The following is a 17,062-nucleotide window of genomic DNA, read 5'->3' as shown; positions in this document are numbered from 1 at the left end:
ACGACACTAACAGCGGTTTAAATCTACTTACTTAGTTGTTAAGCAAGGATTTCAATGTTTAGTACTTAATAATTTAAAAGGAATCTCTAAATTTATCATTTGAATTTATCAACTTATTTTAAATGACTATGAATGACGACAATAATGGATTTATTAAAAATACTGCAAACCCTTAAACTTTATTTCCAAATACTTTTTATACGTATGTCCTTTATTTTTAATACGTTAAGAAAATATTGATGTAGTGAATTATTTTAGCCTGTTGAAACCCAACCCCAACCCCTCGAAGTAACAAAGGATGAAGAAAGCGATCAACAAACGCCAGAAAGAGAATCATCGGAAGGAGAGGACGAAGAAAACGAGGACTCTGACGAACTAGAGGTGAGATTAATAGAAACATTTAGAAGAAACCAGCAGATGTGGTCCATTACTACTGGTGTCATCTAAATATTTTAATTTTTATACTTTCGGTGTTAAGGTATATTTTTCAACTCACAAAGCTGGGGTCACTAACAGTACGATATATAGCTATAACAATTAGGTTAATTCAAACATTAACAAAACATAATATTTATTCTATTATAGTGGAACAAGTACATTTATGGTGGCAATTAGATATTAACGACAAAGATACTTTTCATTAACGGTGTAAGTTACTTTCATTTCCCGGTAGTTATTACATTTATAGTGATAATCATTTCCGTTGAAATTTAGTTTTTAACTTTTTCAAAGGGTTTTACTGTAAATTCACATTTGTTTAAGTAATTGAGGAAATGACAATGTCCGAGTACGCTCATAGTTCTAGAGGAAATTTAATTAACGGGAAGTGAATTATTTCTCTTTGCAAACTAGTTATTGATTAAGTTGTACTGACCATGTTTAATAATAATTATAATATATATTGATAAATCGAGGTTCACTTTGTGCTATTTTCATAAAGAATTTCTATTATGAAACGATTATTAACGTTTATATTTAGTTGTTTTTAAAATTAGTTATTATGTTATAATAATTTACTGGTAATAATATACTCGAATAATTGAATTAACATTTATACTTGTTTACCTGGGCAACACAAGACTGCCGTTTGAGTTCACGACTAGACGGAACCGAAGTACAACACATCCAAGTAAATGAGCAAACAAAACTACTTTCACTTACAACTTTATAACAGTTATTTGATTTAACAAAACGAAGTTATTGTAAATGACTGTAAAAAATCATCAAAATAGTTACAAAAATTAATCCACCAATTTGTTCTACGTGGCGGATTGCTACCTGTATAATTTTTAAGAGGGGGAGTAAGTAAATATTACTGTCAAATTTACTTTTCAAAGGTTTTAAATTAGCTTAGTTCAATTCATATGGCTTAAATTTGGTTAACGACACTAATGTGTAAATTCAAAACACTATGGTACTAGATCGTACATAACCTGCGAGTCTCCGAGTGCCATTATTTTTAAAGTATAAGTATCTTGAGAACGTTATTTAGATATTCACGTTAAGTCAATAAAAACGTTATCTAATTAAATGCTTAGAAAATAAGGTCGGTGTGTTATTATGTATTTGTTCTTCACAGACGTTCAAACAGATTTATTACATAGATATCAACACAATTTGCGAGAAAAGTTTTTATAAACAGAAGTCAGACGAGCTTATTTATTGTAAAAAGGCGATTATTTTCAAGTATGATTGTTTCGTTCTAAAAAATTTCTGCTAGCATTGCAACTTGCAAAGGTCATCGGAAAAAGCTGGATACAGGCCGCTTCCAACCGGTGTTATTGAAAATCTATAGTGGTTGCTATATCCAGCAGAGGACGTCTTATGGGTGATGTCATGATGGACGTTTTTATACGGTTTTGCGATCAAATAAGAGTTTTTTTTTACTTCTTCGCCTTACAGCCTTGATAAGGTACCAAGTTTTATTTTTCAAACAAATTTTAAAAGGAGTGACCGATACAAATGCGCGTGCCTGTTAATAACTTATTTCAATAAAGATAATTTAAACAGTCTATTTGTTCTTAATTATTTATGAGTTTTCTTAAATACAAGTTACGTTGTGTGACCCTTTTGCTACGAGCGTCGCTTACAGACGACATCCTTGTGGCGGCCTGTGTGTTGACCATTTGACCATGCGCCCCACAATGTGCTTATTTTTACGCATGGTGTACATCGAACACCGTTAAGCGATGTCACTCCGACGGAGCATACTGCCGTAGCGATAGGGTCAATGATGTCGCTACTGTTAAGTATTCACTAGGGTTCTTTAGCTGTATGTACGAAATGTATGGTATGTGTATGGTGGGGGTAGCGCGGGGAGCGGCGTGTGGTTTGGCGTGCGGGCGTGGTGGAGAGCGGCGCGCGCGCAGGTCGCCTCCACCGCCGCGACACGCCGCACCACCTTAAGAACAAACGCGTCAGCCAAATAGACGCGAGCCGGGCGAGAGACCTCATTGCACAGGTGCCGATGCCCTTGCATGTTAGACACACAGACATACACTCTCGCACACAAACTTGTCCACAGCACTACAAGGAAACGATCTGATTGAAACTTTTACTATAACCGGTCCATGTTAACACCAAACACAATACATTAAGACCCAAACCATTTGAACGTAGTTATGAAAATAGGACACAACCTTCACTGACAGAGATTAGACAAAAAGGAGATGATAAGCAAGTTTGATACAAAAAGGTCGACTGTTTTTAAAAAGTTTGAGAGTTATGTTGCAAATTGTAATTTGAGCATCATCAGCGATCTGAATAATCACCAAATCGTTGGGTGTACTAAATTTCATGGTCAAATTATTTGTTATTGTTTTAGACAAAAATACCAAAAGAGTGGAATTTGTTAAACTAATATCAAAATGACCTCCTTTATGATAATAATATCTTTTAATTTAATATAATGTTATAAGAGTTTCAAATATGTAGAATACAGCTTATTATAGTATTTCAAAAGTTGCTATTGATGCAGTAGCGGGCAGTTAAAATCCGTGTTGTCTGAACTGACAGGTGCTAATACTTAAATTATGTCTCAATAGTTTTTGAAGGTTCTGTTGACATTGGTGCGATGTTTACCGTGTCTCTTGACCTGTAACTATATGTGTTGTATTTGTCAGAAAAGTGTTTTTATGAAGTCATAAACGAAACGTTTTTGTTTATCGAGATGATGGTACCTTCATAAATAGTCTTTTTACACAATCATAGTACAGTATTACAGTCATTCGTACATACATTTCGTAAGAAACACATTACACTAAAACATGCTCAACAGTTCGCAGTGGAGTGTTAAATTGCTCTATTATTGTAGTTATGTTTTGTTTCGCTTAAAATCAGGAAGGATTGTAAGGATTACTCCTTTGCGGTGCGTGACCGTTTTTAATGAAACGAAGTGTCGACAGATGCCTTGACACTTTATATTGTAATTGTGAAATTTGCTTTTTTTTCGTCCTGATCCTATTTTGTTTTTTGTGCATGTTGAACGGATATTTGCTTGCTAACTGCTGCACTGGTATTAATCTATTAACAGAATTTAAAAAAAAAATTCTCAATTTTTTTTTAGTGTGCATGCATTACCTAATTATCTAATATGTGTACTTTATATAATATAATAATGTATGTAAATAATTCTTAGTAAAATAATTTTGTCTTCGCAATCGATAAATAAGTATAAATTAAGTATCTTTTGACTACTATTTGTTTTACAGCAAAGAAAGGTACGGTTTACGGTTGATTTAAGAAACTTTTCTTTTAGACTATATACTTAAAATTTGAAAAGAATAACAGAATATTTTTTGTCAGTTGTAAACGTGTTCATTATGGTATGGAATATATAAGCATGTAAATTAAATTAGTACAATACGAATGCAACACCTTGAGAAAGAGTAAAAGCGGACGCCAGATCTGTAACGAAATTACTTACCCGCTTCCTATAGTATAAACAATAGACTCGTGAGATCAACATCGTGACAGTGACTTTTACTGGGTGAATATAGTACTACGCTGCACTGTTCGCGGTACAGTTCTTTCACACTTTATAAGAAAACTTACCGTTATTTGAGATGTTACTAAATACAACGAACGTTTTGTGTTAAACTTACTTATTTTTTACTTATCGGAATTGGGTTAAGTAAAGCAAGCGCACAAGTGAGCGATTCAGCCAACGACTTGCTTCATAGCTGTGAATGCGTCTCAACCGTGGGTAATTGTTGGTGTGCGTCTGTTACGGGCTGCTGGGCACGCGGGCCCTCGAGCACAACGCTCGCCGTAGACCCTCCGACGAGTTCGCAGAAATGTGCGCATCGCACTGCTACGTTCCCGGCGGTGCCTCGTGCCGTGATTAATCGATGAGTGACGCCGCTTTCTCGTTACCGCTCTAATATTAAATAGATCGCGTCATAAAGTTTATTTTACCTGTTGCTCGATACCGCTTTACGAAATGAGGTGCTTGAAATCGGCGGGAGGCTGGCTCACGCGGGTGAGATTTGGATCAATAAAACAAATTCATTTCAAAAATGTTCTACCTCATTTAAATTTTTGCTTTTATTAGCTTGTACAAACCTATATCTAACAATATTTAAGCTTTATTTGTTTAGCACAATGCCTTTGTATGTTTGAGTGACATTATAGTGTAAATTTCTATATGCGTGCTATACTTGCAGGCTATCAAGAAACGAGAACAGCAGGAAGATCACAAGACCGTTGAAAAAGAAACCGTCGATGACGTGCCCGATGGTAAGTTGTTTATATTTTTAGTGAATATTGACAATCACTTCAGACTACTATAATTCTCTCATGTTAGTGTCGATACAGTTCTCTCTGTCTATCGCTCTAATATAACTACAACCTTTAAATTACTTTACAAAAACGCCCAAAATTAGAATTTTCTTAAATATATATTTGCAACTAATCCCAACAGACTACGTATTGTCATAAATTATTAGCCAAAATTTATAATATATTTCAGAGTGATCTCTTTATTTGTCATTTTAATATCTTAATAGTAAACAACAACTACTTAAAAAAATATAATTTTAATTCGAATACGTCAAGAATTCAATAAAAACATGATTAGATTTATATCATTGTTATGCATTATTGTACACGATGTTTTTGTTTAATTACATCCTAACAAACCTTTTTTTTAGTTTTGATTGACAATATTCGACAGTAACGAGACAAGTGTTTTAATTTATTGTTATAATTTATATGGGAAAAGAAACTAGTCGGTTTTAACTTTTTGTGGATTTTCTCTATTTATTCTGTCAGAAACTTCCTTGAGTTTTAACGAAAATATGCCGAATAATATTACCAAATTTGTAATTATTTATATCCAAGTATTTAGTGGGTAACTCTAAATTTTTATTTAAGAAAATAATTACTATTGACAATTTCAAATATGTAGCATACATTGTAACTTGAATAATGTTACACGAGTGTATTTGCAAGTTTCTCAATGTATGGTGACATCCGTTCACTGTACGCTTTCGAGATAGTTGAGGTTGTGATATTATTTGAGACGCTCGTGATCACGTTAAACGCTTCAAACAAAGGACATTCCAGTACATGAGAACAAAGAAATTTTCTGTTTAAAAATGTATTTACATGTTGATACAATCATATTTTTTCAAAAATTTTATTTTACTTTCTGTATTGTTATTGACCATGTACTCACGGCTTTCTTATTTGATAACTTTCTCTTTTATTATTAATTCATAATTCAGATATCTTTGGTTTCGCAAATTCTTAACGTTGCGCTTAGCCCATTAAACTTAAAAATTGCAGTAAATTTACAATATAATCACAGTTTAATCACAGTTTTACTCTTTAGGAGCTTCTCCTCAGATGATTTTTGTTGAACACTTTGACTGCCAATCATTTGTTTTGCCCAAGACGCCACGGCATTTTTTTGGAGGTTTATCTTATCGGTGGTCACCGATGACCTATAAAAATAAGGCAATTTATGAAACAAAAACGACTTAAATACGGCATTAAAGTCTTCAAAATATGTTCCAGCCGAAGGTATACATACACACGATATACAATTTTAAATAAATTTTGGATAAAACCCAAATAAACCATGCGCAACTCTCACAAGTGTTGTTATGAATTTATACAACAATATTTTACATAGGGGCCACACGATTTACATGGATAACTAATACAGTAATATTAATTTGGGCAAAAAATTATTTAGAACATTTAGTTGGAACCTAAAAATTACTAAAAATAAAGACACAAAGGTGACCATATATGGTCCGGATTTTATTGATGCGCTACATTTATGTTTAAAGTGCTTCAACAAGGTGCACCGTTAGATGCAAGATTTATTCTCACATTTGTTTTTATCGATGTTCTAATAACAAGTTCTAATCGTTTAATACGGCACCTTTTATTTCAAAGTACCTTCTATATAATCGTAGAAAAAATTAAAGGACCCGGTCACCAACAACCAACGCGGCGTCACGGGACAAACCTTTGCCGGTCATGTATGGTTATTATGGCAAAGTGTTAAACGCTTTGCGTATATGTCGAATACATTTAGCTTTCCTACGGTAAAGGCGTATTTATTTCAACAAGTAACGAGGATTAAATAAAAAAGGTAAATAAGTTAGCTTTCTACATAAAACACGGCGCTTTTTGATGTTTATTAGCGCGTACGAATAAAAATACTTTCATGAATATAAATATATAAATACCGGAGAATAAAACTACACAAGCACTTTATATCTTCATTTTTAATTAAAAGTGGATAACTTAAAAATGTATTTAAGTTTAATCATGTATGTAATTTATCAAATGGCTATTGTTAACATTAAACGATTCATCCCTTACATATGAGTCAATACAAAAATAGAGGTAACCCTCTCCTGTGTAAAGGTTATCTACATAGCCATTGGTTTCTTCCATTGCGTGAGCACACACTACCTATTTAGGCTCTAGTCAACATTTCGTGTTGATGTAAAAATCATTTATAATTAACAGGAACTAATCCTGAAACTTATTTGATTTAAATACTTTTATCTGTTTTATAATTAAATTAGAATTGTAAATTTATATGCGCTACAATTTAACCTTTTATTTTGCTTGTAATTTATAAAAAACTATACAGTCGTATACGCAGATATGCAAACTTGCTATAATATATACAGAGGGTTGTGTGCAGGTAGTTCTTAATAAATATCAATTAGTTTTGCGACCGCAACATCTGAAGAAGAATGTCTTTGACCTATGTGTGTTGCCGGTGATGACTTATAAATTTGAGACGTGGTTATTTACGGTGGGCTTTAAACAAAGTATCAAGGTCATCCAGAGAGCAATGTATAGCGTTATATTCAAAGATTCGCTGTGAGATCGAATCAGGAATTAGAATATCCGCAAAAGACCGTAGCTCCAAGAATTGATGTCTGAAGTGGCAGTGAGCGGGGTGCATTTTTCGTGTAGCCGACGGCTATTGGGGCCGAAGCGTTCTCGTATGGCGATCACGCATCATTAGACACGGCATAGGTAGACTTCCCACTACGTGGATCGTTTAATAGTCAAGGCCACGGAATAGCCGAATTCGAGCAGCGCGTGTGGAAGGCTTGTTTTGCATCGGCAAACATGATGAAACGTATGATAGTTCGGAGATACGCAAGCTGGGCATGTACAGAACTTTTATCGTATACGATTGTTGGATGTGGCGCTTACAATAGTACTACTACTAATAGTTTCTTTGCTATATTGGTGGTTATTTATTTAACCCTTTTTATTGAAGTTCACGTTTTTTGTTTTCCATTAAGTGGTGCTTTAGAAGTAATTTACATGTGTGTATTGATTTTGAATCAGTTATATTTTTTGGTAATTTATTGTGTAGTTTGGCACCTTTATATATTACATTTGTCGTACCCTTGGTTATTTATTAATTTTATTTTATTTTTTTGCACTTTTAAAAAGATTATTATTGCCTATCATGTGCATTCAAATAAAAATAAAATTTCTATAATTGTTTAATGTACCGATTTGAAATCAATTTAAACACAAAAATACACTGCATTTTTGTATAAAACTTTTATCAGTTATAAATAAGAATTAAAATATTATTTTAATTTATCTTGACGTCCGGAAACCCACTGTTCTTGTAGATATTCTCAACGCGTGACGAAGACGTAGTCGGTATAATACGTTGACAATAGTTATAAGCATATGCTCCAGCTACAGTGAAGCAATGTAGTTTATACGCAATGTTTGAGTTGGAAATATCAAATCGGTATCGTGGCTTATCAGCTTATCTCGTGCGCGGACTGTTTTCGCGGCGCTGGACGTGCCAGTGCACCGTAAGTCTTGGTAATGTTCGTAAAAGTAATTACATTGAGTGAAACTGAACAACTCTTGTGTCGCGTGACACTGCGGGAGTTATGCATTAGAAAATTCATTATCTGTGCTCATTGAAGGATGCGTTGACAGAACGCGCTCTTATGACTCTTTTCTTCATAATAGTATGGACAAAATCACCGGAGTGGTTGTGTCTATTTAAGATCTAGTGCGTTGTATAAAAGTCGATGTTGAAAACTAAAAGTTTTTTTATTCAGTGTGCGTGTTTGTGTTTACTTCAATTCGAGGATTATTTCGATTAGCCGATTAAATTATATATATATTAACTATAATTTTATGTGACATCTTTCTCTAAGTTGTTTGTTTTTATTAAATATAGTATGTTACGTCGACAATAAATATACTTCACGAAGAGCAGTGCGAAATGTCGCACTTACTCAACCATTGTCGATACCGAAGGTCATTCGTTCTTGTTACAAGTAAATAATTCGTGAATCGGAGATTGAACAGTTTCTTGTGTATTGTTATCGTCACCGTCATAACGTCACACTCGGTAGCCCTGATTTGCTCTATTAACCGAACAATTGCGGACTGTACCCTATTATCTTCCTTTGCACACTTCTTCTTTACTCTGAAACAATACTCGTAACACTGACTTGTAATGGTTTAAGACATTGAATCTCATGCGTTGTTAATAAAATATAAAAATTAGGTATTTACTTCCGCTGTGGCTTGTGAGTCATTATAAACTATGAATTTGTTATACTTCACTTCTCATTGATTACTTGAACGCACCTTTTTGATAACATGTGCAATTTTCAGTGATAATTTGCGATTAATGCTTTTAGTTCGTTTGTAACGCTTATGTGATTTAATAAGTTTCAGTGAATTTATATTTTTTTTTAAATAAGACTATTATAGTTAGCGATCTATAATTATTTAAATATTCATGTACTATCATTTTTTTAAATGAAACCCATAGTGTAAATTTTATCATCAAACCAGTTTTATTTAGTTGATATAAATATTAAATAAAAATTGATAATAAAAAGCTTTTACTAACAAATCAACGAATATTAAACAATACTGCACATGTGTATATGTATTAAAACTCGCATTAGTAACACCATAGTTGTATATAAAAACAGTAATTTTATTTATTGTATTTTGCCTATTTTTAACGTATTCACTTCGTACGTCTTTAAATAACCTTAAAACATTTTTGTGTAGCACTAAGAGATGCGTCATTATACGAAAATGTTATTGTTTTCATGACCTGACAATACCAGCAAATTATATATATAAACAAATGATAGTAGGAAGGTCATCAGTCCAAATATGTTTAATTGTTTGGTTAGTTGTCTAAAACTTGTGCAATACAACATTTTTTTCTATTCAAATGTACCAAGCGGACCTGCCTTTTTAAATGCTATTTGAGAATTTACGTAAATTCTAGATAAAATTAATTTGATTGTTAAATAAATAAAGTCATGCAGCATTGTTAGTTGTAAATAATTACATCAATATCGTGCATAATGAACACATGTTAATGAACTGTTGAAGTTATCTTATCTGTTCTAGTATAAACGATTCGTTTGAAGACATGTCCTAACAGTGACAAAAGTGCCTCAGTTGGACACGGTATACGGTTTTTTTTTTGATAAGTGAGTACACATGTGAAGTATTTGTTACAAGTCAGATTTTCGTAGACTCGACTCGAATTTCGAAGACGTAGCAGTGTGTATAAGTTAACTTTTAATATTTTTGATAGACCAGTCTCATCGAAGCCTAAAACAATTTCCAGTAATCAATTATAGCTCACGATCTTCGGTACGCACTGTGTGATAGTTCTTTCCAATGTTGACCTCAATATAACACTGACAAAGATTCTCATATATTTGTTAAAAATAAAAGTACAATTTAAATATCATTATATCCTAGCATAGTTCAAACGCCAAATTATTTTTTTATAGCTTCGTAATTGTTTAAGTACAATAAATCAATAGTTATTTTAGAAATCAGTCAATGTGTAAAGTGTAGTCATGAAAGACAAAAGATTAGAATTAAAACTAAGTGTCCGTGGAGATGGTTCTCTTAGTCGTGACAGCAACAGAAGCAGCACGAGAAGTCGACGGAGTGATTTTAGCAACAATAGTTCCGGTTTGCCTGTTTCTGAAATATTTGCGATAGATCGCTTCTCTGCACCGCAACATCGTCAGTTTGAAATACCGAACAAGTATCGAGAACAGCCAATACAACATGGATTCCCAGCGCAAAGCTTACAAGCGTTAAATCATTACGGAACTGCACAAAATAATAGAGATGACGGCTTCAATCGAAATAACCCTTATCTAGACTACTCAGAACCAATACGCAATCATGGTGGTGTTCAAAACCCTTCATATATTCGATATCAGTCAGTGTACAACGATCCACACAATCAAAAGTATGGAATATTACGCCGTGATAACATACGTCGCCACGAATTTGAAGACTATAATACAATACCACGTTCATTAATGCACCTGGAACGAGGCGATGCATATGGCAGTTTGCCTCGATCCATGATACACCGTGAACAAATAAACAATATCCAATACTACAATTCATTGCCCCGGTCCACACAAGACTATGTGCAGGATTTATACGCTGGACAATACACTCTACCGCCTCCGAGACGCGTGCGCATCAGTGAACATCAGCCGACTGTGTATGGATATGGTATGTAGAAGTAACAATATTCGAACTTACACAGAGTGATTATTTATATGTAAAAGCTTTAAAAATTTGATGGTATAACTCATTTGTTGTCAAATAACGTTAAGTATATCCTTACTAAAATCACTGGTTTCAGAAATTATAAATAACCTAATGATAAAATGCGTTTTCAGCATCCGGATTACTGAAAATTCAAATTTTATTACTGTTATAATTATTATTAGTTAATATTGTTTACTATTTGTCCCTGCAGACTGTTCTGCCAGAAGCTATTGGCCCATTACTTTCGCATAGAACAACAAATACAAATTAATAAAATTTTGTTTCGGAGTGGTCATTTTGTACAGGAGCTTTTTGCTGATAAATCAGCTATACATTCATTGCTTTTGCATTTATAGCAAATTCCACTGTGTAATCACCTGTGACATGAATTTAAAATTTACACAATTTTGTAAAGTACTTATTATCATTATAAGAGGAAAATTGAAATTGTACAAGTAAAGTTTATATATTTGCTTACAAATGTTTTGTCTGTTATGATACCTCTCACGATCATAATTATCATAGCTAGTTTCTGCAATATCAACTAACGATATGTTCTATTCACTAGAAGGAGAAATTGGACTTGGAAAGCGGATTTGCATAGAAACTGAGCTAGTAATCGATATAAGACTTACACTAACATATTTGTATAAGCTATACCTATACCTTTCAGTTATTTTCTGTTCTTTCACTTTGTTTATATAAGTTTTTGCATAGTCGTTTTAAACCTTAACAACTTTGATACTTTTTAATAAAGGAATTTGTGGTGGTCATAATATTTTTCAAGTTTGCGTGAATATTGGTAACCAATAAAACATTTGTGTTTCTATTGGTTAAAATATCTTCTGTCACAATAATTTTAATAAATATCAAGCGATGGATTGATTAAAAAGATTACTGACTAAACCTTTGCGACTGCCTGCAGTGAAGACTTTATTATGGAATAAGTCTTTCTGATGATTTTATTGATTAAAAGAGAAGATTAATCAGTCAGTCAATATTCATGTTACTATTGTTGTGAAGTATTTTTACTTTAGTTTACTGTTAAACTAAGGTTTTTAAAAACGATTTAAAGCTATAAATAACCAAAGTTCATGTTTAAAGAATTTCGGTGAAACTTTTAAACTATGTATTCAATTCTCGTTTTATGACAAAAATTAATTAACTAAAATAAAATACAAATTTTTCATGTTCATGTACGATATTAATGAGTACGATGCCGATATTAATGCGTGTGTGCACATATAGGACGCCATATAGGCTAACCCTCCCTCGGGACGCGACAACAATAGCAGCAGCAGGGCAGTCTCCCCGCGTCAACTGGTGCGCTCTAATGAGCCAGACCCGTCAGGTGCACGTCCCCGGCCACAGTTCTTATTACGCCTCCATACATCACACGTTGTAAGCTGCCCGCGTTTTAATACTTAGGGTTAATTTTTCGACGCACGCTCCCAAAATGGCAGTAACTAAGTCAGCCGTTCGCGGCATTATGTGTTCGTTAATGGAGTTTACTTTTAAAGCGAGTGAGTTTAATTTAATTCCAGTATAAATTATATATTGAACTATTAATTATTCTTAAAAGAAAGTCTAATTAAGATTGTACTGTCTTGCAAAATTCCTGCGCATAATAATGTATCGTGAAAGATCGAATCTATTTTCTATCATATATTAACATAGATAGTTTAGAGTGAATCACCGCACTGATTCGGAGCAGTTGGTATTTACCTCGCCTTTTGGTGCCGGATTGTGCATAATGGAATACCGGTTTTCGAAGGTTGACCGCGAACTAAACATCATCTTTATTTTTATTTCCTTCGGAACTAGACGTTATTGCGTCTTTTGTTCACATTTACGTTTTCTTTTTTTTACGTATAATTACGTCCATTATGTTTTCGCGTAAATATATTTTGTTTACTTCCTAGGTAGGAAACATTAGATAACGTAACACAGAATGTTATTTTGTAGTTATCTGATAGAAAGTACGTTGCATTTGAGGTTGTTTAACCCGACTATATAATAACAAATACAACTGATGGCTCTGCGGAACTGAGTACGACGGGGTTGCGCGACTGGCGTTCTAGTTCGTGCGAAATGTTCGAGAGGAGAAAAGGCGGATATAGCCTGTTCTGCCCGATGTTAATATTTGTTAATGTGTGACTTTAGTTACAGTTTGTAAAAGAAATTTAGCTTTTTTATTTCGACCTAATTATATTTGTATCAACTTAAATGAAATGTAAAAATAGGACTTGGGTATATAAAGTTAAAATATATTTTTATATGGATATTCATTTTGTTTTAATAGGATTTCGTGATCATGTTCAATATTGCGTCTGTTCTTACATTATTACACTGCGGTTTGTGGTAACATCGCTGTCTTCAACTTGTCATTGACAGTTTGATTTTCCCACACTTTTATTAGTTTTGCTCTTCATACTCCACTGCATAAATTTAATAACAATTGATATGTATTGTTCAATAAAAGATTTTCCAAAAAGTTCTTGGTAACAATAAATTAAAAGTTTTATTACTTTACACAAAATCTTATAAAAAAGACAAAAGTTACTTTTTACTTTACACAAAATCTTATAAAAAAGACAAAAGTTACTTTACAATTGCAATCTGTAATATTCACACCACGTAACTGAAATAACGTTACAATATTTAAATTACCGATCGAGCAGTATTCCGGTGTTTCACTTAGGTCATACACATGGTAGTTTTATATCCTTGTCTGGTGCGTATGTTCAGCACAGTTATACAACTTTAGTATATAAAAAAATTGCAGGAACGAGTATGCAATCAAATGTCTGTCAATATTTTCAGTTATATACACTCTGTGTATAAAATTATATGCACTAGTCGTTATTTACTTGTTATTATGTTTTGCAAGCATTAATCTTTTGCGTAAACCGCCTTTCTCCACGTTGTAATTACACAAAGTAATGCTTTCGCTTTGTAATCTGTAATCGTGTCTGTGAATTACTCTACGTCCGTAACCTTTATGTTAGACTATTATTATTATGCACAAGTTACCTCTGCTATTAACGTGAACTAATTGAGAGTAAAAATATTGACTCCATAAGCGGGAAATGCCCCGGCGTAATCTATCTTTTTCACGTTCGAAATTTATCTCGGGAAGATAATCACGCATTCGCGTCAATCGGCCGTAACTAAGCCTTTCTAATTCATTCCGTCTGTCTAAATCAATAGCAGTGAACCAATCCACTGCTGGGTACATTTACTTTGGATTAATGTGCCTTAGTGAGGCTGAGGATTCTCAAACTTATCAAAATAATAATAAAAATAAGTATTTAGACTTGTGAATCAAAATTAATTTAATACATATGTAAGATTCTGTAATGTGTAATAACTTTTTATTCCAATCTCGAACCTGATAACATATTTAAAGTAATCGATACAACAATTTCAAAAGCTAATTGGTATAAAAACTAATGGTCTTAATAATTAATTATTCATTTAGATGCTATTTATTAATCGACACATAAATTGATTTATAATTGAAATATAATATATAAGAAAAATGATTAGAATAAATTTATCCCAAATAAATGTTTATGTTAACGGTAAATTTAAATGTCAACTACCTACAAGAAAAATCCTATTGGTATTAAATTCTCCGCGAGCTACATCACCGTTACCGTTATTTGAATCACAAATAACCAAAACAGTGGAAAAATGTCCTTCCGCGAACAAGTTTGTGAGCGTTTTAGCATTAGTTTGGTGGGTTTATTATACGTTTAGTTGACTTCTGATTATTGTGATAAATGGTTGGCACGCTTGCATAAATCTGTTGCAAGGCGTGCACTAAGTAGATTAGTGGTACGGCTTTTACAAAAGTGAAATTAATACAAGTCCTTTATTAATAACCAACTGTTGCGCTGAAAGCTACATCCCGACCGGGGCATACCGTTTCTAATTTTCTCCATTACTTATTCACGAAGCTAACTCAGGGATTAAATTATCATATTTTAATGTATCTTAGATTACAGGTCATTTCTGTAGCAAATGTCTGATTAATCTGTTAAAGAAATTAATCTTTATAGATGTGTTATAGAAAGCATTTTACTGTAATTATAAATCCAATATTACCTATATACATGAAGTCTTTCTTTGGTTTTAGTGGTAGTGGTTTTTATACAAAAAAATAAAGCTTAATCAATACACTGAATAGTTTATTTCCATTTTTGTTAAATTTCACGAGGTTGAAAAATAGTCACTATTTTCTCAAAATTTGACAAGCAGACTATTAATAGATGGTTGACCGCAGCAGTGTTGTATTTAAAGTCACTGCGAAGGATATTCAAAAAGTCACGAAGTTATTAAATAGCACTCGTATGTTAGCATTGTATTACTAACGAAAATAATATAAAGCTAAAATTTTACTGCCGTAACATTGTTTCACAGAACGGTTTAGTTATTATCTTTGAATGATATTACTTTCTTACATTAATCATAATTTAAGTTTAGATTAATAGGTCCATTATAATTCAATGTTCGCATAACGAATTGAAAGTGTTGGTCGTATAATAATGATGGGATCTATTGGTGCATAGTATAATAGATAGGTAATGTTAGGGTAAAAATAAAAGGAGGTGGTGTGGTGCGCCAGGTTGTGACTTTCTATTTTTAATGGAGAGGAGAGGTCGCGGGCGCGGGCGCCGGCGCTACAGCCTCCACATCCCGCGCTGGTGACTGCACGCGCATTCCGTCAAAGTCTACGACGTACGCCGCGCGCTCGCACGCCTTTTTAATAAACAAATCCTGCCATTAATACCGATCGCTTCGATTTAGTATTTGAAACAAAAATGTCAAAAATTTTTTTCATTATTACCTTAAATTATTTTTAGTTATATAGTGCATTTGTTTTGATGCTGATATTGGACAATGACCGAACCGGAATGCGCTAGGCAGAACAGCCACCCGTTGCAGCAGGTTGATTGACGAACTACACTAGTTACTTTGTACAAATACCTAACAGGTTGTATTAGTATCGCTGCCGTGGTAACCGGGAACTAGACAAGAACAGCTTGTACGGAAATGGGTGTACTCAGAAGGAAAAAGCGTAAGTGATCACTTAACGCATTTTATTTTTTGCTCAAGTTCCGTTATATAATCAAACTGTTTATTTATATGTAATATTGTACAAACAAACAGACTCAATAGTTATATTTTATTTTAAATGTAACAGTTAATATTGAAAGACATAATGACTTAATATCATTTTTTAAATTTAATAGTAGAGAAAAAAAATATGTTTGTAGCTTATTTCCGTCTCTGAATGTTAACTATTTGTGTTTGAATATTAAAACTATTTTTTTAAAACAGTATTATATTTTAAAGTTATAAAATGTATTTAATTTTTGAGTGAAACAGTCCCTTAAATATGATGCTATTATTTAAAATTTAAGTAGTGAATCTATTAAAAAGTCAAAGGTCAGCCTTCACTTCAAGCCTGTCGCCCTCGGCAAGTGAAATAACAAAGCTTAATTTCGATTCACGGATTTAGTTCGCCAGTTATTTCGAATGCACTGTTATCACGTAATCTCCTTTTAGCATTTCAAATTTGTGCTATATTTACGTATGTCAGATTGTATCGCTCAGTGTTTCCGCTGCGGCAGGTCGAAGCCTAGCGCGCTTTTAATTTATAATATAATACCTAAAAATAAATTACGCTTTTAAACTATGTTATTATAGGTAAATATAACCTACAAATTGAAGGAAAATAAATTTCAATACTAATCTATTATTACTTAATGGTAAAACTATAATATAGTTCACAGTAATTCGGACTTCATTAAAGCTTCACTGAGAGATTAATTAAAAGTCAATGCACCTATCTAAATTAAGATCTCCGTCTATTGTAAAAACTAGTTTCAGTAAGTCATCCGCATCATTTTTAAAATAAATTATTATTATATAACTGAGCAGCTAGTAGCTATATATTTCGCATTGTCAAAAATTATTG

General features: G+C 33.0%; 1 protein-coding gene across 13 annotated transcripts in view; it reads left to right on the top strand.

The window, feature by feature from the left end:
* The window catches only part of LOC137922922 (protein lap4-like), a 90,109-nt gene that overhangs the window by 41,180 nt on the left and 31,867 nt on the right, over positions 1–17,062 (top strand). For 10 of the 13 annotated variants that reach the window (XM_068766050.1, XM_068766078.1, XM_068766044.1 and 7 more), the window contains 3 exons: positions 259–381; positions 2,312–2,461; positions 4,665–4,737. In XM_068766050.1, coding sequence (XP_068622151.1) covers positions 259–381; positions 2,312–2,461; positions 4,665–4,737 — 346 coding nt within the window. Of the gene's footprint in view, positions 1–258; positions 382–2,311; positions 2,462–4,664; positions 4,738–8,508; positions 8,525–10,120; positions 11,038–17,062 lie in introns of those variants that run through there. The other 3 variants (XM_068766057.1, XM_068766117.1, XM_068766109.1) reach the window with 3 other exon arrangements.

This window comes from Battus philenor, unplaced genomic scaffold (assembly GCF_028537555.1).
Source record: "Battus philenor isolate CCGP_79_NKW_IND1 unplaced genomic scaffold, ilBatPhil1.0.hap1 SCAF_10, whole genome shotgun sequence".
NCBI classification, from domain to species: Eukaryota; Metazoa; Arthropoda; class Insecta; order Lepidoptera; family Papilionidae; genus Battus; species Battus philenor.
The sequence above is the reverse complement of the archived record's forward strand: the minus strand, read 5'-3'. Positions and strand labels throughout refer to the sequence as shown.